Below are 26,667 nucleotides of genomic sequence, written 5' to 3' on the forward strand. Positions count from 1 at the left end.
TTCCCCATTCTACCTCTTTTGAAAAAAAAACTTGATGCCTGGCACATTGGCAACCATTTTGCCACCATGAGGTTTCACACTTTGGGTCAATGGCTGACATGCAGAAGAAGGTTGGGAGGGAAAACAAAAAAAAAAAAAGCTGGGTCCTTGATGACATTGTTGAGCTACGGAACCTTCCCTGGAACTGTCTGACTCTGGGCTTGTTGTTAAATGAACAATTAATATTCTAAAGGGTTAAACTACTATTGGTTGGTTTTGCTGTTACTGACAGCTCAAGGTTATTCTAGTTCTTTGATGTTTATTGTCATAACCAAGGAAGACTTCTGATATCATCTTTCAAGGCTCTATGTTGCTTGCTGCTGCTAAGTCGCTTCAGTTGTGTCCGACTCTGTGTGACCCAATGGATGGCAGCCCACCAGGCTCCCCCGTCCCTGAGATTCTCCAGGCAAGAACACTGGAGTGAGTTGCCATTTTCTTCTCCAATGCATGAAAGTGAAAAGTGAAAGTGAAGTTGCTCAGTCATGTCCGACCCTCAGTGACCCCATGGACTGCGGCCTTCCAGGCTCCTCTGTCCATGGGAGTTTCCAGGCAAGAGTACTGGAGTGGGGTGCCATTGCCTTCTCCGTTGCTTACCATTGTTTAAAAATAATACATATCCATATTCAAAGTCCATCTCTAAGATACTCTTTTTTTCTCACTGCCAACACATCTTATGTATGTATTCCTGAGCATACTTGAAGTAAGGGAAAGAAAGAAACCATGTAATCCTGGCTACATTGAACATTCTTTACCATTTTCTAGTCTTTCCTAACACTGAGAGAGACAGATGACATTTCCATTAATGGAAAGGGAAGCATTTGGATGGTTCAAAATTAGACACAAAGGTTTTCAGCTAAAGGTCTCATGTGTTTCAGAGGCTTGCACAATGTTTGGGGCAGCTCTTATTTCATTCAATAAGATCGATTTTATAAAAGGGCATGCAATTTAGAAAACCAAGAGTGTTCACCTTTCATTTTCTCAAGAAAACCCACAATTACCAGCTTCATTACTCCAGCCCCTGGAATACATCTACGCCCACCAAGTTCTCCTTCCACACTATAGTCCCCAGTTACTCCAGGTTATTTGAGGGTGAAGAGAGTGGACTTTCTCATCTGGCAGTGTCTGCTCAGCTGGAAGGCAAAAAAGACAAGCAAAGGTTCTTTGTTACCCAGGAGAGCTCAGCAGACCAGAAATAACTAGAGCTTTAGCCACTCATGGTCCAAAGAAATGTGGGTGAGAGAGAGAGGAAGCTCTGCCAAACTGCCCCCTGTCTGCCTGGGCCTCGGGGGTGCTGCAGACCGTACATCCAGGGACATGGGATCATTTGCATTTGATCTAGAGCCTGGGCCTGAAGAAGCTGACCACTGTGATCTCTACACCATGAGCAGAGAGTGTTGCTTCCAAACAGACTCAAAGTCAGCAGCCAACTGTGCACCTTTTCCCCCTTGTTGGAAAGATCATCATATTAAAGCATACAAAAGCATCAAACTTACCCTGAATGGACAAAGCTGGCAAGATCGTTAAGTTGAACCATCCCTAGGACATTATGACAAACAGACAAACTTCAACCCTTTCAATGTCCATCACCAACATGTTTTAATAAAGATGAACGTACACATTTGGCTTCCTCGAAATGTTCACTTCAAGCAGACATCTCCAAGCAGAAGGTCAGCCTTCTCTGGCCTTTGATGGGATCTGTAAGCTTCCGCCCTCCTTCCCTAGGTTTCTGCCTCATGATAGGGAAAAGGCTCATAGAAACCAAACCCCGGCAGTGGATGTCGTCTGCTGAGAACAGCATCTGCCCTTCCTCTGGAGGCCAACCCCCAAACCTGGTTGACCTCCTTGCTCTTTCTTTGGAAATGCACATTTCATACATCTGGGATTCCCATTCCTCCTCTGCACAGCGTCTCTGCCATGTGGTCCATCACCGGAACCCAAGGAGTTGCCTCTATGGAAAGACCAAGCCAGCCCTTGACTGCAGGGGTGGCAGAGAATCCAGGGAGGAAGGGATGCTGGTCCCCTGACCCTGATGGGAGTGGGTGGTTGGGGGAGCCTCTTTCTGCTTCCCTAGTCACATACCACACTCAACTCCCAAATGCTGAAACCTGACTTAACTGTTTTCTTGCCCCAAGAGTCACCAGTCAGCCCGACTGAGGAGGCGGCCAGAAAAGAAGCCCCCCGGAGTGGTCTTTTCTACTTCCGAAGGGGAGGCCCCTGCTTCAGCTGTGGGCTTGGTTCTCACTTCTGTTTCACCTCCACCCCCACTTCCTGGAGGTAACAACTCTCTGAGGTTGTCATCTGGTGCAAGCCTAGCTGTTCTAGTGGTCACATTTGGATCCCCTGGAATCAGAGACAGTGACTCCAAGAAGGGGCCAGGTAGAAGCATGCAAGAGACTCAAGTTCAAATGCATGTCCATCTTCCAGAGTCTCTGCTACTCAAGCCCTGGGGATGCAAACTAAGGGGCCCTTTCCCCAGGAGCATTTCTCAGACCCAAGAAAAAGCTGCTCAGGCCACACCCAGGTCCCTTGCTTTCAAAGAAGAAAGCCTGGGGCTGGGGATGCAGGAGAAACCTAAGAACAGATTCAGTGGGTGGCTGGCATGTGTCATCTTACTGGACGGCAGATCCCACATGGGTCCGTCCGGGCCGGGACTGTATCTACAGAGATCTTTTGGTTGTTGTTCACCAAGGGTGTGACCGGCTGACTCTGGATGGTGTCCGGCTGACTACTGGTGTCACTGGGCACTCCTGAGGTGGCATTTTCCCATGCAGATCCATAGGTTATTAACAGACCTCCACACACACAGAGAACCTCCCAAAGCAAAGGCCTTCCCATTCCTGGGTGGATCTCGATGAATATGAGCAAACAGTCAAGACACAAAACCTTGTTGGTCTGGGTGGTACCCTTGGATGAGTTCTTGATGTGGGCAGTGACGATTGGTGCCCCCACTGGGCTCCACCAGCTCCTCATGCTCTACAGCCTCAAAGACCAGTGCAGCCCCCCATCGGTCACTACTCCTGAGAGCCCGAGTTCGACCTGGCGACACCTGTGCCGTGTGCCCCTCGGCCAACCATCTCCTGCCCCCACTCCCGGTGGCTGGACTCCTGCAGTCCGCGGCCTTTGGTCTCGATAGGCAAAAAGCAGGAGGCCAGGGCAGCCAGGAGGCAGCAGCCACTGTAAACGGCCAGCGTCAGGTACACGGATGATTCCAGCATCACCTGGGGGAGGGAGACACACGCTGGTGAGAGTGTCCCTAACGACACACAGGCACTGCCAATCATACAGACGATACTAGAATGCCAGGTCCTCCTGTGAGCCCTCTTTGTCACCGGACTCCCACGGAGTCCTCATGACAGCTTTATGAGGTACATACTCCAACCCCACTTTGCAGAAGGAAAAACTGAGGCTCAAAAAGGATTAAGGAACATACCCGAGTTCACACAAAGACCAAGGATGGGGCTGGGATTTGAACCCAGATCCTATCAGACTCGAGAGTCTGGTTTTTTTTTTTTTTGGCCACACCAGGAGACATGTGGGATCTTAGTTCCCTGATGAGGGATCAAACCCATGCTCCTTGCATTGGAAGTGTGGAGTCTTAACCACCAGACCACCAGAGAAGTCCTTCAAGAGTCTGTTTATTTCCTCTCAAAACAGTACATCTGCTGGCTTCCTATCTTCATGACCCAGGCAAATCACGCAGCAGGCCTAAACCTCATTTCTTCAGCTGCCAAACGGGTAGGAGGGCAGAGGTCACCTCCCAGTGAGAAGATGCCTCACTTGGCACCATGCAGGCACTGGGCAAGCTGTCAACCAGTGCTAGTTACTAGCGTTCTACAATGTTCAAACACAACGGTATCGGGACAGAACAACTTGGCCAAAACACATATTAGGATTCTATTTACACAGAAGATTCAGAAGAGAAAAAATTCACGCAGACAGAATGCATACCAGTGGTTGCCAGGGGCTGGAGGGGCTGGAGCTGGGAAGTACTTGTTTAATGGATACGGAGGTTTATTTGGGGGCAAGGAAAATGCTTTGGAACTGGATCAAGGTGGTGGTTCCCGACATCATGAAAGTGCTACAGGCCAGTGAATCATTCACTTTCTTTTTAAAATTTTTTTTATTTGGCTGCACCACGTGGCTTGTGGTATCTTAGTTCCCCAACCAGAGATCGAACCTGGGCCCTGGCATTAGAAATGCCAAGTCCTTGGAGAAGGAAATGGCAACCCACTCCAGTATTCTTGCCTAGGAAATCTCATGGACAGCCGAGCCTGGCAGGCTGCAGTCCACAAAAAAAAAAAAAAAAAAGAAATGCCAAGTCCTCACCACAGGATTGACAAGGGAAGTCCTTGAATTAAAATGGTTAATTTGATGTTACGTGACTTTTACCTCAATTTTTAAAAATATTATGAAAAACTGGAAAAAAATGAATTGGATATTAAAAAAGCAAAAAGACTCCAATAAAATAAGACTCCCCCCAAATAGACAGAAATGCTTCAAGATACAAAGACCTGAAAAAAACTGCAAGGACATTGAATCATCCAAATCAGAAACTGGGAACTGGGACATTAGTTTCCCTCTAAGGCGTGGTGGCCTGTTTATTCTAATCCAAACTGTCCTTGGCCAAATCATCAGAAAGACCGGAGTTTGACTCCCAGCTCCTCTACCTCCCAGCTGCGTGACCTTGGACAAGTCCCGTGACTCTTCTGAGCCTCGGTTTCCTCATTTGCATACAATATGGCTGCTTTCGTAGGGCGGATTGCTAACGGGAGATCAGGTCATGCACACACACCAAGGGCCAAGCAGAGGCTCAGCGTCTGGTAACGGCTTGCCACCACTGGCCTTGGTCACGCCCCCCCTCTGTATTTGGGGTGACACCTACCTGAGCAATGAACGGGGTGATGAGGGCGCCCACCCTCGCCATGCCGCTGCAGGTGCCCAGGCCCAGCGCTCGGGTCGCCGTGGGGTAGACCTGAAACACAGCCGCCCAAGTGGCTGCCTTGAGAAAATGCAGGCCCCTCCCTCCTCACTGGCTCAGGAATGGTGGAATTCACCCTGTGGGCGGGCCTGAGTTAGGGTCAATCCTGCGAGGGCGGGGTGGGGAGTCTCACCCCAAAGGGGCCAGGAAACTCCACTAAGAAGGCAGGAAGCCAACCTGGCGGTGGGAACCTAGGAACGGGGTCCTCTCTGCCCTGCGTGCTGTGCATTTTCAGTCACTCAGTCACGTCTGACTCTTTGCGACCCCATGGACTGCAGCCCACCAGGCTCCTCTGTCCCAGGGATTTTCCAGGCAAGAATGCTGGAGTGAGTTGCCATTTCCTCCAGGGCATTTTTCCGACCCAGGGACTGAACCAGGGTCTCCTGAATTGGCAGGCAGATTCTTTACTGCTGAACCATCTGAGAAGCCTCTGCCCTGGGTGGTTATAGCTAAATAAATAAATAAGTATGAAATTCCTATTTTTTTTCCTATCATAGAGAATTTCAAGCACAGACTAAAGTAGAATGATGGAATCAATCATCTAGGACCAAGCACAGTGGCCTGTGTTGGGTTTTTTGTTTTTGCTTTTTAAAAATTTTTTGGCCACACTTCACAGCATGTGGGCTCTTAGTTCCCAGACCAGGGATCAAACCTGTGCCCCTGCACTTGAAGCACAGAGTCTTAACCCCTGGACTGCCAGGAAAGTCCTGCCTGTGTTAGTTTCAATCACATTCATTTCCTTTCCCTCCTAAATTACGATAAGGCAAATCCTAGAGGGGATATAGTTTTATCCACTAGCTATTTCTGTATATGCCACTTTGAAGATTTTTCTTTTTCCTCGTAGAAAAAGACTGCGGACATCTCTAATGTCCATATTTGGTCTTCTCCAGTGTGTGATTTTTAATGGCTGCATAGAATTCTATCATTTGGATCAATCATCCTTCATTTAACTAATTCTTCCTTGGGCCTAGCCAGCTGGAATAGCTTAAGCTAGGAGTCAGCAAACTTTTTCTTAAAGGGACAGAGAGTAAATAATCTGAGCTCTGGGGGCCAGCTGGTCTCCAGCAACTACTCAGCTCCTATAACACAAAAGCAGTTGTGGACAACAGTACAGGAAGGGCTGTGGCTTGTTCTGACAATGCTTTATTAATGAACACTGACACATGAATTCCATATAATTTTCACATGTCAAGAAATATCGTTTTGATCTGGCATTCAACTGTTTAAAAACATAAAAACCACTCTTAACTCTTGGACTAGACAAGAACAGGCAGCAGGTTGGATATGGCCCGTAGTTTGCTGATCCCTGGTATTTGCCATTGTAGACGCCGGGCCTCCCAATCCCTGCAGGGCCAGCAGCCTTCTCCTGATTCCCTTCTGCGAGCCTCCAGTAATCAATCCACAAGCCTCTGTTGAGGGGACACTAGGCCAGACGAGAGTCAAAGCGAAGGAGACCCAGGCCCTGTCCACAGGGAGCCTTAGTAGGAGTCTCCTTGGGGACAGGCCATGTGGCAGGACTAAAAATACCAAAGCGGGGCACAGGCAGTGAGGGTAAAATGAAGTCAGGGGAGGGGGGGATATCCTGGAGGGCTTCCTGGAGGAGGCAGGGTTGGCGCTGGGCCTGGAAGGTGGTGTGGAGGTATCAGGACTTAGGATGATGACTCAGAGTGAGGGCTCTGGAGAGCTGTGCAGACCTGAGCTGGGGGAGGGGGGTCCTTCTCTCAGCACAGCATCTGATACATACTCTTCTTTCCCTCCCTTTCCCCTATCTAAAATAAGGTGAGATAAAATAAAATAAATATAAAACAAATAACCCATCATCCCTGAGTGTGGGAAAACGGACACGCTGTCACATGGAGTGTAAGTTCAGGCAATATTTTAGAGGGTGGTGTGCTTTTTCAGTCTTTCTCAAGGACAAATTTCAGTCAGAGGAGCCCAGGCTTCGTGTTTCTGGAAGTAGAGCTTCCCCCTCCATCTGCCCCCTCCCCACCACTGCTCCCAGGCATCCCTTCCCACCCTCCTACCTCAGGTGTGTAAACGTAGGCTGCTTGGAAGCCTCCAGAAATAAATGCTCTTGCAATGAAGAGTAACAGGGTGAGCATATTTCTAGGAAGAGGAAAAAAAAAAAAAAAGCAGATGAGCAAGTATTAACTTTTTTTTTTTTTCTGACAGTTTCTTTCAGTAGTCTTCTCTGCCCAGGTAGAATTTACGCCCTAGGAATTGGCAAAGCCCACCTTACCCAACACACATTCAGGGAGGCATGCAGACACACACCCCAGTGGTCTCACTGAAGGCCGGCTTTTATAAGTTTATCATTCTCCAAAGTTCCAGGCTGAGATGGAAACATCAGTGGTGCCCAGGGTGGGGGTGAGGTTGGGGACAAGTGATATAAATCATCCAAAGTCCAGGTAGGACCTAGTGGGGACAGGAATTGAGCTAGGAACCAGCTGAACCAGAGATAGTAAACTTCTCTTCAGTATTTTGAGGACAATCCTGATCCCCAACCCCCTGTTCCACTGTTCCCACAATGTCTTTGAATATCAACATTCCCAGATCTAATCTACATCTCCAGACTGTTCACAGATCTCTCATCTGCAGGTTGGTCTGGGGTCTCTCCAAGGTCAGCACAGGCCAGTTCTACCTTTGGAAGCTCTTGATAGATGGAAAAAATGGAGCAATGCAAAAGCAGATTATAAAACAGGACCTTGTAATAGTGCCATGGAACAAATGAACCCTTAAAACCCATATATGAATTAAACAGCTAAATGCATGCGCTCATTGGGAGATGATGTCAAACGTCTAAATGTGACGGTGACGGACCAAACTTTGGACCAAAGTGCCCTCCTACCCTCACCTCCATCAGAGGCCCCAGCTTTAAGCAGGGGGCAGTTATAAGGCAGCCAACAGACTCAGTCCTAGTGAGGGGTTGGAGGGATCTTTCAGATGACCCCCAGAGGGTGTAATCCACAGCCTGCAGGTCCAAAGAGCCACTGACCACCGGCTGAGAAATAAGCCAGCTGGCCACAGAGAGCTGGTGCCATGACCCACCTTCCAACACAGATAAACAGCAGGAGGCTGCAAAAGGAGAAGACGACGAAACACAGGGCCATGGTCTTCTTGCGGCCCAGGCGGTCAATGATCCAGAGAGTCACAAGGACACCTGCAAGGGAGCAGGGTGCCAGGGAGGTGGCATCCAACACGGCCCCGTGACCCCCACCTCCCGGTCTGTACTCCCCTCCCCTCGAGAGCGGGCTAGGCCTCACGACCCACTTCTAACGACTAGAATATGGCCGAAGTGATGCAATGTCACTTCTCTTTTTTGAGCCAAAAAATTATATATGGGGAATTCGCTGGAGGCCTAGTGGTTAGGACTCTTGTGCTTTTGCTGTGGAGGGTGTGGGTTCAAACCCTGGTTGGGGAACTAAGATCCCACAAACCACATGGAATAGGCAGAAATTATTTTATATCAATATTTGATTATGATAAAAAGACTTACAAAAGTGTAAAAACAATCACTTTAAACTGTACTTTCCATAAATGTCATTAATGTTCCTAGACGTCGACAGTCTGCTTTAAAACGCATTGAATTATTCAGAAACAAAAGTGATTCCTCCTGGGAAATTGAATGAGGGGTGGGAGGCGCTAAGGTAGTAGACTATGGTTTCATTATAATCCCTAGTACAATTGTTTTTTCCATGTGTGTGATTACTGTGATGAAATGCTTTAAAATAATGATATTTTAATAAAGCGAGAATGGCCTACAATTCAGAGTGCGTGTACAGGCACAATAAAAAGCTGGTGCTTAAATTTTTTAAAAAATGCAGTGCATTATATGTCTCCAGTTCAGTTCAGTTGCTCAGTCATGTCCAACTCTTTGCAACCCCATGGATGGCAGCATGCCAGGCTTTCCTGTCCATCAGCAACTCCCAGAGCCTACTCAAATGCATCACGTCGGTTATATGTCTCCTACAAAGTATATCTGTGAATCTTGGGCAGGGATTAAGATTATAGCTTTTTAAAATTAACTTTATGCCAGAAGTGACCTCCCTAGTGACAAGTGGACATATGTCCGTAAGACTGGTGTAGGACTGACAATCCCTGGTCGTCCAGTGGTTAGAATTCAGCACTTTTACTGCCATGGGCTCATGTTCAATCCCTGGTTGGGGAACTAAGATCCCACATCCCGTGAAGTGCAGCCAAAAAAAAAAAAAGACGGAAAAAGATAGATCACCTTTGCTTTCTGTGACGCATACAGTAAAATGTCAGCCCCTTCACCATTCTTGACAACTTGTAGCTACGGTTTGAAAACAAATCCCCGGCTTTTTTTAGAAATGGGATTTGCTTCCAGCTGGCATGAGGTTACAGCCACGTTCCCAGGCTGCACTGTCCCAGCCCCACCCGGCGCAGGTCCCTCACCTGGGAACTCAGACAGGGTGGTCCACAGCAGGTCCATGTAGTCCTCCTCACTCAGGTACTCGCAGGCCAGGCTGCACTTTGCCTCTACTGCCTTCTTCCGGCTGGAGACTGGGAGGTGGAGAGAGAGAGAAAGAGGAAGAGGCACCCACAGTGTTGAATCGCGTCCTCCCATTCCCCATGTCTCGTTCCTTGGGTTACGATTCGGCTGGGATGCTGGGGAAGGTGCGCAGGCTCAGGACTCAGACCAACTCAGGGTGCCTCCCTCCCACCAGCAGTGTCAGAGCTCCATCTCTTTAAGCCCCAGCTTCCTGACAATCTGGGGGCTAATAAACCCTCAGGGGTAAAATGATTGAGAGGCTGGAAGCAGGCTGTGTACATGAATGTGCTTAGACCAGAACTGGGGCTTCCCAGGCAGCACAGTTGTAAAGAATCCACCTGCCAGTGCAGGAGATGTAGGAGATGTGGGTTCAATCCCTGGGTCGGGAAGATCCCCTGGAGGAGGAAATGGCAACCCCCTCCAGTATTCTTGCCTGAGAAATCCCGTGGGCAGGGGAGCCTGGCGGGCTGCAGTCCATGTTAGCACAGGGCACACAACTGAAGTGACTTAGCACACACCCTGGCTAATTTACTCACCTCTTTCAAGTCTTCCTTTAAATCCCACCTGCTCACTGAGGCCATCTTGACCACCCCGTTTAAAACTCTGAATAACCCATGGCCCCTTCCTCTGCCCCACACTCCTGACCTCCCTTACCTTGTGTGATTTTTTGCCCTCATGTCATCTGTCAGGAAATAGAGTGAAAGACTTCGAAATGGCATAGCATCCTGTCCTGTGAATCCTTACAGGTCGCCTCACCGTTCACATCCTTAAGCTCTTTCACAACTCCACATGGTAGAATACTAACACTAATGCCAATGATTCTTGTCCACAAAAATGCAAGCTGCGTCTGGCAGTGATGCAATCGATTATAGGCCTCCACACACTGTGCTAACCTGGGAAGGGAGGGGCTGCAGAAACAAGGGAGGAGTCGTCAAGACACACTTGTGCAGCCTGGTTTCTCTCAAGGAATACACATCAGAACATCTTTTGAGTTCTGTAGGCACTAAGGTCCCCTCCCGGAAGGAGGGTGGCACCTCCAGACTGAGCACAAGATTCCTGGGACATCACCCAGTTACCTCAGTTCAGTTCAGTTCAGTTCATTTCAGTCGCTCAGTCGTGTCCGACTCTTTGCAACCCCATGAATCGCAGCACACCAGGCCTCCCTGTCCATCACAACTCCCGGAGTCCACTCAGACTCACGTCCATCGAGTCAGTGATGCCATCCAGCCATCTCATCCTCTGTCGTCCCCTTCTCCTGCCCCCAATCCCTCCCAACATCAGAGTCTTTTCCAATGAGTCAACTCTTCGCATGAGGTGGCCAAAGTACTGGAGTTTCAGCTTTAGCATCATTCCTTCCAAAGAAATCCCAGGGCTGAGCTCCTTTAGAATGGACTGGTTGGATCTCCTTGCAGTCCAAGGGACTCTCAAGAGTCTTCTCCAACACCACAGGTCAAAAGCATCAATTCTTCGGCACTCAGCCTTCTTCACAGTCCAACTCTCACATCCATACATGACCACTGGAAAAACCATAGCCTTGACTAGACGGACCTTTGTTGGCAAAGTAATGTCTCTGCTTTTCAATATGCTATCTAGGTTAGTCATAACTTTCCTTCCAAGGAGTAAGCATCTTTTAATTTCATGGCTGCAGTCACCATCTGCAGTGATTTTGGAGCCCAGAAGAATAAAGTCTGACACTATTTCCACTGTTTCCCCATCTATTTCCCATGAAGTGATAGGACCAGATGCCATGATCTTCATCTTCTGAATGTTGAGCTTTAAGCCAACTTTTTCACTCTCCACTTTCACTTTCATCAAGAGGCTTTTTAGATCCTCTTCACTTTCTGCCATAAGGGTGGTGTCATCTGCATATCTGAGGTTATTGATCTTTCTCCCGGCAATCTTGATTCCAGCTTGTGCTTCTTCCAGCCCAGCGTTTCTCATGATGTACTCTGCATATAAGTTAAATAAGCAGGGTGACAATATACAGCCTTGACGTACTCCTTTTCCTATTTGGAACCAGTCTGTTGTTCCATGTCCAGTTCTAACTGTTGCTTCCTGACCTGCATATAGGTTTCTCAAGAGGCAGGTCAGATGGTCTGGTATTCCCATCTCTTTCAGAATTTTCCACAGTTTATTGTGATCCACACAGTCAAAGGCTTTGGCATAGTCAATAAAGCAGAAATAGATGTTTTTCTGGAACTCTCTTGCTTTTTCCATGATCCAGCGGATGTTGGCAATTTGGTCTCTGGTTCCTCTGCCTTTTCTAAAACCAGCTTGAACATCTGGAAGTTCATGGGTCATGTATTGCTGAAGCCTGTCTTGGAGAATTTTGAGCATTACTTTACTAGCGTGTGAGATGAGTGCGATTGTGTGGTAGTTTGAGCATTCTTTGGCATTGCCTTTCTTTGGGACTGGAATGAAAACGGACCTTTTCCAGTCCTGTGGCCACTGTTGAGTTTTTCAAATTTGCTGGCATATTGAGTGCAGCACTTTCACAGCATCATCTTTCAGGATTTGAAATAGCTCAACTGGAATTCCATCACCTCTATTAGCTTTGTTCGTAGTGATGCTTTCTAAGGCCCACTTGACTTCACATTCCAGATGTCTGGCTCTAGGTGAGTGATCACACCATCGTGATTATCTTGGTCATGAAGATCTTTTTTGTACAGTTCTTCTGTGTATTCCTGCCACCTCTTCTTAATATCTTCTGCTTCTGTTAGCTCCATACCATATCTGTCCTTTATCAAGCCCATCTTTGCATGAAATGTTCCCTTGGTATCTCTAATTTTCTTGAAGAGATCTCTAGTCTTTCCCATTCTGTTGTTTTCCTCTATTTCTTTGCACTGATCGCTGAGGAAGGCTTTCTTATCTCTTCTTGCTTTTCTTTGGAACTCTGCATTCAGATGCTTATATCTTTCCTTTTCTCCTTTGCTTTTCACAGCTATTTGTAAGGCCTCCTCAGACAGCCATTTTGCTTTTTTGCATTTCTTTTCCATGGGGATGGTCCTGATCCCTGTCTCCTGTACAATGTCACGAACCTCCGTCCATAGTTCATCCGGCACTCTATCAGATCTAGTCCCTTAAATCTATTTCTCACTTCCACTGTATAATCATAAGGACAGAATGTGGTCCACTGGAGAAGGGAATGGCAAGCCACTTCAGTATTCTTGCCTTGAGAACCCCATGAACAGTACGAAAAGGCAAAATGATAGGATACTGAAAGAGGAACTCCCCAGGTGAGTAGGTGCCCAATATGCTACTGGAGATCAGTGGAGAAATAACTCCAGAAAGAATGAAGGGATGAAGCCAAAGCAAAAACAATACCCAGTTGTGGATGTGACTGTGATAGAAGCAAGGTCCGATGCTGTAAAGAGCAATATTGCATAGAAACCTGGAATGTTAGGTCCATGAATCAAGGCAAATTGTAAGTGGTCAAACAGGAGATGGCAAGAGTGAACATTGACGTTCTAGGAATCAGGGAACTAAAATGGAATAGAATGGGTGAATTTAACTCAGATGACCATTATATCTACTACTGTGCGCAGGAATCCCTTAGAAGGAATGGAGTAGCCCTCATGGTCTACAAAAGAGTCCAAAATGCAGTACTTGGATGCAATCTCAAAAACAACAGAATGATCTCTGTTCATTTCCAAGGCAAACCATTCAATATCACAGTAATCCAAGTCTATGCCCCAACCAGTAACGCTGAAGAAGCTGAAGTTGAATGGTTCTATGAAGACCTACAAGACCTTTTAGAACTAACACCCAAAAAAGATGTCCTTTTCATTATAGGGGACTGGAATGCAAAAGTAGGAAGTCAAGAAACACCTGAAGTAACAGGCAAATTTGGCCTTGGAATATGGAATGAAGCAGGGCAAAGACTAATAGAGTTTTGCCAAGAAAATGCACTGGTCATAGCAAACACCCTCTTCCAACAACACAAGAGAAGACTCTACACATGGACATCACCAGATGGTCAACACCGAAATCAGATTGATTATATTCTTTGCAGCCAAAGATGGAGAAGCTCTATACAGTCAACAAAAACAAGACCAGGAGCTGACTATGGCTCAGATCATGAACTCCTGGATATTGCCAAATTCAGACTGAAATTGAAGAAAGTAGGGAAAACCACTAGACCATTCAGGTGTGAACTAAATCAAACCCAGTTACCTTACCACCAACCAATCAGAAGAAAGCCACACAACCTGCAGCTCTCCTCCACCACCACCAAATTCTGCCTATATTGCAGACACCATGCTACCCGCTGGAACACGAAGTGAAGCAAGAAAATGGATGCTGAGCCCTTGCTCGGAAACAATACCCCCTTACGCACGAATCTGTGCATTAATATGCTCTCAGAGGAAGGATTTGACAAGCTAATTAATTTGTATTTTCTCTTACCTACGGGCTTTCGCCAGTCTTCCCCCACACTCCAAGCAGTGGCTGTCAGCAATTTCAGCAGCAGTGCAAACCTACCGGCACTGGGATGCAACCGTCTTTTGTTTGGAGGAGAGGCAGGAGATGTGGAGAAGAGGGTTTATTTCCCTGGGGCCAAGTGCAGTTAGGTCTGAGCAGATGTTGAGGGTTATGCCTTACTCTGTGCAGCACAGAGCACTGGGTCCCAAGTGGCAGATGCCCATGTGGTCCTTAATAAATGACTTTTGGGGTACTTTTGATATCAAGGACCCCTAATGGGCAGGAGCATCTCTGACCACTTGTAACAGTGGCACTGAGCTATGGTCATGGAGGTCCTGTATCACAGTGAACATACTTGATATTAACATTCTGAGCCATGCTAAGTCACTTCAGTCCTGTCCGACTCTTTTGCAACGCTATGGACTGTGTAGCCCGCCAGTCTCCTCTGTCCATGGGATTCTCCAGGCAAGAATACAGGAGTGGGTACCCATGCCCTCCTCCAGGGGATCTTCCCGACCCCAGGGATCAAACCCACATCTCCTGTGGCTCCCTCATTGTAGGCAGATTCTTTACCGCTGAGCCACTGGGGAAGCCCTGATGTTAACATACACTTTTATTTATTTATTTTTATTTAAAAATGTGTATTAGTTTAGTTTTTGCTGTGCAAAAAAAAAAAAAAAAAAAAACCTCCCCCCAAACCATCGGGGAGTTCAGGATTTTTGAGCATGAGTCAACAACCCATTCTCCTTGCCTGGCCTTGCAACACACCTTTCTCTGCTCCAAACTCCAGCGATTTGGTTTGTTTGGCTTCACTGTGAGTCAGGCACATGAACTTGTATTCCATCACGGGCGCAAAGGATTTAGGCTTAAATCAATACTAAACCCCGAATTTATAACTGAACTGCTTCCTCAGGGCAATTCATTTAAGACTCTCTCACACCCCCCCAGCAAGATGGGACTCTGCTATCCCATTAATACCAATCCTCATACCAACAAACAAAACAATTGACTCAGATTAAGAACGCGTCATTTGAAAAAGATAACTGGACAAATCCTGCAAACAGACAAGAACTCCATCCCTTTGTCTCCCATCCTGAGTTCAAAGCCCAGACATCTATATATAGATTTTGCTTGTTATTCATTCCTCTTGTCCAGTGGGTCCCATCTCCAGCTCCACAATAGAATCACCTGGGGAGCTTTAAAAACCCACTCCGGCCTGGGCCACACCCCCAAAGATGCTGATTAAATTGCCCGAGGCATTGTTTAAATGGCACGGCCTTGTTTAAAAGCTCCCCCAGGTGATTCTGTTGTGTGGCCAGGATTGAGCTCCAACCTAGTTCTCAGACTTAACACACACACAGGATGGGTCCACAGGGTCACGGCCGTAACACTCAGGGATGGACTTCAGGGACCTCTTCAGGGGATGTAAGATAGGATTCTGCTCTAAGGTCATGTCTAGCATGATAAGATTGTCCAGGTTTCTACAGAAGATCTCAGAAACCACAACCCAGCTCTTTCATATTCAGATTTTGCAGAAACTTGCTTCCAGGAGTCTGTGCAAGGCCAGGCCCTGTGAGGGCAGGACCGGGGCTGGGAGAGTGTGTATGACCTTGTGTGTTGGGTGGAGGGTGTGAACTGCTAGAGGGCTGTGATACTCACTGCTACAGACATCTCCTGCTTGGAAGAGCTCGGTGGTGAGCAGGACTAATCCGTAGTAAGAAAACGCATTGGAAAACCTGCCAGGAAGCAAGCAAGAAGCATAAAGAAATGATGGGAGAAATGCAAGCCCCCATTCCCATTCCATTGCGAAGGACTTCCACCTATAGCAGCAGAGACTAGGCTTTGGGCTCAGGCCATACTGGGCCTTTGGGGGTTTTCCTGGACTGCTTGAGCAAGAAGATGGCGGGTACAAAACATACTGATGGACTAAAAGGAAGTGATCCTGTGTCCTTTGAAAGATCAAGAAAATTGAATTATAGGGACTTCCCTGGCAGTCCAGTGGTTAAGATAAATGCAGGGGGCATGGGTTTGCTCCCTGATCAGGGGACTAAGATCCCACATGCTGCACAGCGCAGCCAAAAAAAAAAAAAAAATACAAAACACCAAAGAACTAAATTATATCACAAACAAGCCACCCCCAAGCTGTTCACTCAACTGGCAAAAGGAGGGGGGAAAAAATGGGGAAACCAAAATTTGGTAGAAAACAGTCATTTTGACAGATGTCAACAGACGTTAGAGCTTTTGGGTTGAGCTGAATAGGGAAGAGAAGGGAGATATATTTAATAATATAGGTATTCCCCACTTTCTGAAAGCTTGCTTCGCTATACGTCACTTTTACGAAATCTATATTAGTACCTGTTTTTGCTCACCGAAAGATATCCCAAGAGGATTTTCACTTTTACAAAAAAAGGAGGGAAAGCAAAAATAGCATCCAGTGTTTATTTTATAGAGGCAACTCTCGCCCCAAGCAGCGACAGTGGCGCCACCAAGCTCCTTCCCCGAGAACTACGCTCAGCATCAGCATCAAGCTGCCATTAGCTTTTTAAAAAAATTACTTTACTGAAGTATAGTTGAATTACAATGTTGCATTAATTTCTGCTGTGCAGCCAAGTGATTCAGTTATACATAGAACTACACTCCTTTTCAGATTCAAGCTGAGAGAGCTTTCATTGGAACACTCTACTTTTGTAACATTTTAATTTACTTATTTTTAATTGAAGGATAATTGCTTCACAATATTGTGTTGGTTTCTGCCATATATCAACATGAATCAGCCTTAGGTATACACATGCTCCCTCCCTCTTAAACCTCCCTCCCGCCTCCCACCCGATCCCACCCCTCTAGGTGGTCACAGAGCCCCAGTTTGAGCTCCCTGGGTCATACGGCCAATTCCCACTGGCCACCTATCTTACATACGGTAGCGTATATGTTTCCGTGTTCTCTCTCCATTCATCCCACCCGCTCCTTCCCCGGTCTGTGTCCACAAGCCTATTCCCTATGTCTGCATCTCCACTGCTGCCCTACAAATAGGTTCATCAATACCGTCTTTCTAGATTCCGTGTATGCGCGTTAGTATATGATATTTGTTTTTCTTTTTCTGACTTACTTCACTCTGTATAATAGGTTCTAGGTTCATCTACCTCATTAAGGGAAAATGAAAGTCACTCAGTCATCTCCAGCTCTTTGCGACCCCATGGAATTCTCCAGGACAGAATACTGGAGTGGGTAGCTGTTCCCTTCCCCAGGGGATCTTCTCAACCCAGGGATCGAACCCAGGTCTCCTGCATTATAGTCATTAGAACTGACTCAAATGTGGAATACTCTACTTTTGAATAGCAGGGGTGAGGAAACTACAGAGCTCTGTCTCTGTGTTCAACGGAATCACTTCACCAAGCGTTTATTAAACACCTGCTCTGTGCCCAGTCAAGGATGGAGTCTGCAGACTTCATGGGCATTTCAGACCAGAATGATGCAGTTAAATTCCAACTGTCCCAGGAACCAGAGCACTCAAGTCTGTAGGGTCAGAATATCGTGTCCTATAGTACAGCTACGTGGGAGCTCAGTCATTATCAGAAGCCGACGATTAACGCCCTTGCCTTACAATATGTGCTCCCAAATGTGATTTCTATAGTGTTCTAAAATTAGGCTGTAATCAATTGCTTAGGATTTAAGTGGTGTCCATCCAACAGAATCACATGCACTCAAAGATAGATACTCTCAACTCTGTTTCCCCACCTTTTAAAATATCCTGCCAGCTCCATACGTGGACTGGGCACACAGCAGGTGTTAAAGCCTTGGTGAGCTGATTCAGTTCTTGGCGGACATTAGGGCAGAGCTGGAACCTGGTGCTGTATATCATCAAAGCTTTCCCCCCACCCCCTGCTACACTCCACCCCTCTACTCCGCTGCAACTGCCCTTTTTGAGGACACTCCCCTGCTCATTAGCACCTCTGCTCAGAGGTGAATAGGAAAAGTGAGAACTGGTGAAAACAGGTCACAAAGCCTCACCCGGGCTAATTTTCTGCACTGTTAATGCTGTAGAAGTTACACAGTTGGAAGAGTTGAGAGAATGGCTGAAATTTGAGTAGCTGTGGGGTGAACGGTGAGTACTCCCTACAAATGCCCTCCAGTCAATGCCATGGTTGTTATTTAAGAAAAACTGGAACTAGATAAAAATGGAAAGTTCTGAGAATGCCCATGTTGATCAAGTCAGGGGTTCCCAAAATATGGGCCCTGTGCTGGGTGGTACCCAAGGTAATATAAATGGAGAGTGGGCTGGATACAGCAAGAGTAATATAAATGGAGAGTGGATTGGATACAGCAAAAGAATCTCTTTGTGAAAAAAAGATTCCCCTAAGTTTCCTTTTGATTCTTTAATCATATCTCAGTCTTACTTATGTGCTAACAAGTCCCTAACACCTCTCCTCTCTGTCTGTCTCTTAAGCACAGAGGCTTCGTGCCTCCCGCCTTGGTAAACCATCAATTTAGCTGCTTTTTACCATATAGTCATCCCTCAGGATCCGTGGGGGATGGGTTCCAGGAGCCCCTGCGGACACCAGAATCTTTGGATGCTCAAGTCCATTATATAAAACGGTGCCGTGTGTGCACATAACCTACACGTGTGTGCACATAACCTACACGTGTGTGTGCACATAACCTACACGTGTGTGTGTGTACGTGCGCAGTGGTGTCTGACTCTTTGCAGGCCCGTGGACTATAGCCCACCAGGCTCCTCTGTCCATGGAATTTTTCAGGCAAGAATACTGGAGTGGGTTGCCATTTCCTCCTCCAGGGGATCTTCCTGACCAAGGGATTGAACCCTGGACTCCTGCATTGCCTCTTTACCACTGAGCCACCTGGGAATCCCACATATTCTCCTGTATACTTCAAATCATCTCTGGATTACTTATAATACCAAATACAATGTAAGTGCTGTGTAAAGGATTGTAACTACAATGTAAATGCTATGTAAATAGTTGCCAATGCACAGCAATTTCAAGTTTTGCTTTTTAGAACTTCCTGGAATTTTTTTTTCTATTACTTTTCATCTATAGTTGGCTGAATCCTTGAGTGAAGCCTGCGGCTAGGGAGGGCTGACCATATTTATCTTTAAAAGCGACTTCTGTCTATGGTCTGCAATTACAGTTTTTCCTTAAAGCAGTTATACACAGTTTCCTTTTAAAAGACATTTATCTGTCCTGCTGTATAGCACAGGCAATTACAGTCAGTGTCCTGGGATAAACCACAACAAAAAGAAGATAAAAAGAATGTATACATGTATACACATGTGTATAAATATATCAAAAGAATATTAAAAGAACGTATACATATATATGTATAATTGAGTCACTTTGCTATACAGCAGAAATTAACACAGCATTGTAAATCAACTATACTTCAATTTTTAAAAAATTAGCAGAGTAAAAAGGGAGTCAAATAAAAGAAGACTAAGCAAACAAGAGTACGGGGGATACCTGAATAACACAGAGGTCAGGAAAGTGATGCTCAGTTTTGCAAATGTTGCCCAAGATGGAAGAGTTTTCACTGCATCGAGTTCAAACAAAACCGCAAACAGGGTGCAGATGAGAGGGACCCAGGCACGAACAAACAGCTCTTACCATATAAACCACAGCAACAAGGTTGTCCATCTAAAATGGGGTGTGAAAAGGTCCCTCATTTTGCCTCGGTCTTCCTGTTTCAAGACAAAGAATGCCATTTACTCTCTTCCCCTGCAGATGTGTGGGCAGTGGCCATGTACCTACCCCAGAAGGAAATATCCATCCCCCAAAAAATACTCGTTCCCAGGTACTCTGGAACACAGGGAGGCCCCTGTGGCAGCCGCTCCTTTCCAAAGAGAAGCCCACCACTGGAACATCCAGTCTTGTCACTTTCACTTTGCAACACACATTGGAAATTACTGTATACTTTCTCCATCCAGAGCATCTTCATACAGAAGGGAGTGGGGAGAACGCAGTCTCTCCCTAAAGGCAACTAAATGAACCTCCTGCCCCCCAGGCTCTTTGGGAGGCCCCCCTGCCCCACCCCTGTGCTTCCCAAAGCAAATCTGGGGTATGTCCTTGGCTTCCATGCTGTCAGACCCAGCCTAATACTTCCTCTAGAGCTGGCGAAATTCCATTCAGTTCTTTTCACCCAACATAGAAACAATCAGAAATATAATTTTATTTTAAAAAATAATTTCCTCGTAAGCTCTTGTTGTTTGCTTAAGGGTATTTGTGATGTTTGTATAAGCTGCAGGGTTGATTCTTGAGGGCAGGGACTGCAGCCTTCAAATCTTGCTCCTTTTCCCCCCTTGCACCTGGGGTAGGTGCTCAGCTGCTTGTACTGTGGTGGACTCCCTGACGGTATTGCCGTGGGGAGCGATGCACCGTCCATTAAGGACGTCTACACGGGCACGGTGTAGTGCCCTGGATATAAGTCTATCACGGCACTTCTTAATGTGGTTTTATTGTCGAGCAACCACATCTGCTAATCAGACTTCCTGGGTGCTCAAAGATAAAATCGAAGCAAGAGTAGTTACAGGACCCATGAGGGGACATTATAGGACATTTCTCTAGTCACTGGCTAAACGCTCCAGGTGGCACTTTTAAGACTTGGCAATGAAAATACACAGATTGAAGTTGCCAAATTCCCCTCGCGGGCCCTGTCCACTGCAGCCCCACCCTCTCACTACACAAGCTCCCCAGCTCGCATGGAAACAGGTGCGGTCTGTCCGCCTGGCACTGACCTGTCTGGAAATGATGAGTTTCCCCAGAGGCATGGGAGCTCCGTTTTCCGTGGCTATTCTCTTTAAGGTGGCGATGGCCTTCTCCTGGTTCCCGGACAGCACATCATACCTCGCGCTCTCCGGCAGCCACTATGGGGACAGGAGACAGAGATGTGGTCGGTTGCAGCAGAACACAACCCTTGTTCCCAACCACACGCTCTCACCTGTGTGTGAAGTCCTTAAGGCCGGAGGCTCTGGGGCCAGAAGCCCGGCTTCAGGTCCCAGTGCTGCCATTGATTTAATGGCTTTGTGACTTTAAACAATAACTTGACCTCTCTGTGCCTCCATTTCCTCATCCATCAAATGGGGATAATAATAGATCCCCCCTCTTAGGATTGTTGAGAGGATCAGATGGGATTATCCTAAGTGCTCAGCACAGTGCTGGGAATGGTTGATATAGCTGCCATTGTGGTTGTTGCTATGACTATAATTTGGTGCTTCTGAGTTCCAGGTGATGGCTGAATTAAGACTGCTGCCAAAAAAAAAGTTTCACCTCTCTCAACACCATCATCATCACCTCTACCTCTCAAGAAACTACACCTCACCTGTGTTTAGCATCATCTTGAAAACTCAATCTAAGAGATAGAAAGAAACCAGAAATACCTTTAGGCCTAATAGAGTCCCAACCTCACGTGACTAGATAAAGGTATCTCCATAAAACAAAGTAACAGTCATCTGTGAAATAAGAGTGTATGAGACTTGGAGTCAGAAGATCTGGTTCAAGTGATTTCTGTTACTTATTAGTTGTGTTTTTTGACAAGTCAATCAACCTCTCTGGGCCTCAGTTTCCTCATCAGTAAAATGAGAATGTAGCAGAGATTAAAATTCATGCTTCCCTTTCCATAGTATAGAGTTGTCTTCAGATATGGCTACCCAGTCAGAAACTACATTTCCCAGCACCTCTTGCACCTAGGCAAGGCCATGTGACATGCTTTCACCAATGGCATATAAGCAGAATATTCCTGGCCAAGTTATGCCCTTCTTCAGTCTATGTGTGCTGCTGCTGCTAAGTCGCTTCAGTCATGTCCGACTGTGCGACCCCATAGACGGCAGCCCACCAGGCTTCCCCATCCCTGGGATTCTCCAGGCAAGAACACTGGAGTGGGTTGCCATTTCCTTCTCCAATGCATGAAAGTGAAAAGTGAAAGTGAAGTTGCTCAGTCGTGTCCGACTCTAGCGACCCCATGGACTGCAGCCCACCAGGCTCCTCCGTCCATGGGATTTTCCAGGCAAGAGTACTGGAGTGGGGTGCCATTGCCTTCTCTGATATGTGTAGAAGATCCCAAAGGCTTCCCTGGTGGCTCATCAGTAAAGAATCCACCTGCCGTTGGATCCACCCAGGAGACATGGGTTCTGTCTCCGGGTCAGGAAGAGCCCTTGGAGAAGGAAATGGCAACCCACTCAAGTATTTTTGCCCAGAAAATGCCATGAATGGAGGAGCCTGGCAGGCTACAGTCCACGGGGTTGCCAAGTGCTGGACGCGAGTTGGTGACTAACAACAATGGAAGGCTCCAAAGCCCTGCACAATAGCAGAGCTACGAGCTAGAAGGAAGCCGGGCCCAGAACCGCACTTGTCAAACAGAAGCACCCATTCTGGACTGTTCTGTGAAGGAGAAATAAACTCCTAGCGTGTTAAGTTACTGAATATGCAGGCTTTTCTTGTTACAGAAGCATCCAGCCATGCTTGAAGCCAGATATTTAAAATTCTATCATATGGGTTGAATTGGGTTTTGTCACTTGCAACTGAAGAATACGAGCTGTTCCAAACACACTCCCCTTAAGTGTAGATCCTGCATGGGGGGATGGAGCAAGAGATCTCCCACCCCCTTGATACCTCCCTCAAGGACATCCCAGCAGAGTCTGTCTGGAGGAAACCTGACGCCCTATACCGGGCCTGCCCCTGGCCCTGTTCCTTTGTCTCATTTCCTGATCAAAAGAAATAATCTTAAAGTGGCTTTGGTGCCCTCCTCCACACCCTCCCCACTGAAATACAGTGAATGGCAAGAGACCAAAAGCAAAGGCTGAGGTCCCTCAAAGGATACCTACAAAACACAGGACCGCAAAGAGGAGGAGTGGGACAGCTGAGAGGATGAGCAGCCAGCGCCAGCCCAGGCTGGGCATCACAAACACAGCCAGGACGACCTCGAACACTGTCCCGATGGCCCAGAACACCTGGCAGGGGAGAACGGGGGTCAGTCACGGTGCAGCTCTGGTCCACACAGTGTGCAATTCCAGGGCCGCTGTAGACAAGGTTCTCCACGTGGGTGAGAGGATCCTTGAGGTCAGGAAGGTAAGAATGGCCGTCCCTTTTCCTGTGGTCCATATGGGTGGGCCAGGGCCTCCACGCCGTCCAACTCCTGAGGGTGCCACCCACATTATAATATTTGCATGGCACCCACTGGAGTGTGCACTGTGGCAGCTCTAGTTACGGAGATCAAAACAATCAATATTGTGTGAGGCCAACAGAGAAGTGGACACACTGGTTTTTGTCTACTGATATTCACCTTCCTTGCCCAAGAGTGCCCTGGTCTCCTTTATCAGAACTGTCACTCCCGTGGAGCTGAACATCTTCTGTCTGCTTCTCTGAGTCACTCCATGCTTTTCCACCTGCTCTTTGTATGGACCTCATCCACAGATTCCCTGTCCTCTGGCTTTACATTGGGTGCAGCCAATGGGGGAACCCCATAGGAGATGAGAGCAAAGACACACCGGGGTGTTTATTCCACCAGGATGGGCATGGGCTGGCTGCACCCTTCAGCTGAAGGTCCTCAGAAAGGACAGGGAGCAGGCAATGAGGGCCACTCAGGGTTCAGGATCAGCAGCAGATGCATTTCAGTATTTAAACTGGTTCATCCATACCAGTGTGGACCAGCTGACCACCACCCCTGATTGTCAGGGGTAGACACAGTCAGGACGGTTGGGCAGTGGGGTCAGTGTGATCAATACTATCATGTGAAAAAAAAATACTATCTTGTGGTCATGGTGATTAGGAAGGATTCTGACTCAGTGTCCAGCAGGGACAAATAGTATTACCACTGCATGGAGGAGGGCCATTAGGCAGTTGCAAATTTGTCCTGAGGGCTTCCAGATGGTAGTTGGAAAACAGGTCATAGGACCCTGGCAGAGGGAGGGCTTGAGAGGGACTGACTGGTCCAGGAGATTTTTAAGGCAGTCTACTGGTCACAGAGGTGGCCGTGAATGGGGATCTCACATATGACACGAGTGAGTCTGGATACAAACAGAGGTAATGAATGATGACGGGTGAAAGGCAGGGGTTTGGTCCACTCAAGCTACACTATTCAAAACCAACTCTCAGATAAAAGTCATTTCTAGTTCAAGAAGGATGTTCTACCTGCCTGCCACCAGTTTTTTTTTTTTCCAGGAATGGTAGACTGATTTTGCTTGTTGTTGGAGGAATTTATGCATATTGCCAAACCACCATGTTGAAATCAACATAACTGATTCACTTTAATCCGTGCGTATTGCATTTTTCTTAAATTCCACATTCTTCATCCTGTGGCTCAAGACACAGGAAATCTGCTGCTCAGAGACCAAGTATTCTTCAGACTCCCAGACCGTCCTCCTTACCTCAATCAGCAAAATACACTTAGCTCTGGCTTTCATGGGAAGGAACTCAGCATACAGTGTGACCCTGGGAAAGCAAAAGAGAGAGAGGGAATTAATGTCAGGACTGAGTGGGCAGATTGCTGTGGTTTTCTGGATTTTTTCAGCCAAAGAAAAAGTCAATGTCATTTAGTCTTACTTCTCAGTGTATTTCAGTAAGTCTCTCCCTGTTTTGGTGTTCTCTCTCTTTGATCTCTCCGTCTCTCTGCTTGAAACCCTAGCTGAGACCATAAGAATACTGAACCCAGCACTTCTTTGGCGGTCCAGTAGGTTAGACGCCATGCTTCCACTACCGGGGGCATGGGTTCTGTCCCTGGTGAGGGGACTAAGATCCTGCATGCCACATGGCCAAAAGAAAATCTCTGTGCCCTGTTTTTATTGAATATATAAATAGTATTTCTGAGCTACTTTAATAGTATTTCCATGTCATTTATCCTCTTACACACATATATTCCACCATATTCATGGGCCATATTTTCCTTAATAATAGCTACCTGTTATTGAGGACCTACCATATGCCAAATGTTTTCCTAGATGACCTACATGAATTATCTCACTCAATAAACGACAAACATGGAGAATCAACAGGGTAGGTAATTATAATTCCCACTGTGTGTGTGTGTGTGTATCTTTAGCTCCTATTTTCATCTCTGTATCTGCGTCGAGTGAGTGAAGACTCTTTGCAACTGTATAGTCCATGGAATTCTCCAGGCCAGAATACTGGAGTGGGTAGCTGTTGCATCCTCCAGGGGATCTTCCCAATCCAGTGATCAAACCCAGGTCTCCTGCATTGTGGGCAGATTCTTTACCAGCTGAGCCACCAGGGAAGCCCAAGAATACTGAAGTGGGTAGCCTACCCCTTCTCCAGTGGATCTTCCCAACCCAGGAATCGAACCAGGGTCTCCTGCATTGCAGGTGGATTCTTTACCTACTGAGCTACCAGGGAAGCCGGTCAGATAAGTTGTTATTTGACTAGGATCACATAGCTAGTAAATTAGCAAGTAGAAGAGCCATACTTTTAATCCAGGTCTGTCTATATTATGCACCCCTTCATTCACTTCCCTATTTAGGTGGTTTCACAATTATAAACAATACTTCAACAAGCATCTTTCATCTTAAATCTTTGTTCACATGTGTTTTCCTTAGGATGGATTCTTATAGTAGAATTTGAGTCAAAGGGTATGCATATTTTAAGGCTTTCGATAAATATTACCAAAGTGGTTCCCAAAAATGTTGTTTCAATTTATATTCTTCCTACAAATACCTCTCTCAACACAAACCATTAGGAATTTCATTAACTCAGCTTTGAGAATGGAGACCAATTGCCGGCATTGTAAAAGATGACAGTGATTATCACGAATGACTTTGAAATTTTATTAATATTCTCCAAGTGGTGTTCCTGTATTATTTTTAAAAATCAATAATAGTGAAATAAGAAGTGTGTTTACATTTTTCTCTACCAAATTGAAGTCAAGTTACTAACCATGAAAAAATGTGCTATAGTATATTCTGAGGACAAAGCTAATCCTTAGATGTCAAGGATTTGTTTGGACATGCTATAGTGAACGGGAGAAGGCAATGGCACCCCACTCCAGTACTCTTGCCTGGAAAATCCCATGGATGGAGGAGCCTGGAAGGCTGCAGTCCATGGGGTCGCTGAGGTTCGGGCACGACTGAACGACTTCACTTTCACTTTTCACTTTCCTGCATTGGAGAGGGAAATGGCAACCCACTCCAGTGTTCTTGCCTGGAGAATCCCAGGGACGGGGGAGCCTGGTGGGCTACCATCTATGGGGTTGCACAGAGTCGGACACAACTGAAGTGACTTAGCAGCAGCAGCTATAATGAACTTAGAGCATGCAACCTTTTTATTTTAGGTATATAAGTGGTACACGAATGCATTCTCATTGTGAATAATCTAGCAATACGCAAGAATACAAAGTATCTGAAGAATCTTCCTCTTCCCCCTTCCCCCTGCTTCCATTCCCCTGCCCCAAAGCCATGACTAATAGCTGTTTGCTTTGCAAACTTCCAGCCCCTTCTCTATGTAAATGAACATATAAATTTAAAACTGAACAGACATTTTCCCAAAGAAGACATAACAGATGGTAACAGGCACATGAAAAGATGTTCAACATCACAAATCATCAGGGAAATGCAAATCAAAACCACCACGAACTATCACCTCACACCTGTCAGAATGGTCATTATCAAAAAGACAACAAATAACAAGCATTGAGGAGGATGCGGAGAGAAAAGAACCCTCATGCAGCGTTGGTGGCAGTGTAAATTGGTGCAGTCACTATAGTA

The 26,667-nt window shown here is 46.6% G+C and overlaps 1 protein-coding gene across 1 annotated transcript in view; it reads right to left on the reverse strand.

Annotated features, from left to right (window-relative positions):
• Nucleotides 1–1,623: 1,623 nt before the first annotated feature.
• SVOP (SV2 related protein) overlaps nucleotides 1,624–26,667 on the reverse strand; it is a 74,051-nt gene continuing 49,007 nt past the window's right edge. The window contains exons 7-16 of the mRNA XM_005909546.3: nucleotides 24,322–24,385; nucleotides 22,780–22,905; nucleotides 20,695–20,823; nucleotides 19,568–19,641; nucleotides 15,609–15,685; nucleotides 9,434–9,541; nucleotides 8,066–8,177; nucleotides 7,042–7,123; nucleotides 4,922–5,011; nucleotides 1,624–3,257 (exon numbers count right to left, since the gene is read on the reverse strand). Of these exons, the coding sequence (XP_005909608.1) occupies nucleotides 3,051–3,257; nucleotides 4,922–5,011; nucleotides 7,042–7,123; nucleotides 8,066–8,177; nucleotides 9,434–9,541; nucleotides 15,609–15,685; nucleotides 19,568–19,641; nucleotides 20,695–20,823; nucleotides 22,780–22,905; nucleotides 24,322–24,385 (1,069 nt within the window). The 3' untranslated portion in view covers nucleotides 1,624–3,050. The remainder of the gene's footprint in view (nucleotides 3,258–4,921; nucleotides 5,012–7,041; nucleotides 7,124–8,065; nucleotides 8,178–9,433; nucleotides 9,542–15,608; nucleotides 15,686–19,567; nucleotides 19,642–20,694; nucleotides 20,824–22,779; nucleotides 22,906–24,321; nucleotides 24,386–26,667) is intronic.

This window comes from Bos mutus, chromosome 17, assembly GCF_027580195.1.
Source record: "Bos mutus isolate GX-2022 chromosome 17, NWIPB_WYAK_1.1, whole genome shotgun sequence".
NCBI lineage: Eukaryota > Metazoa > Chordata > Mammalia > Artiodactyla > Bovidae > Bos > Bos mutus.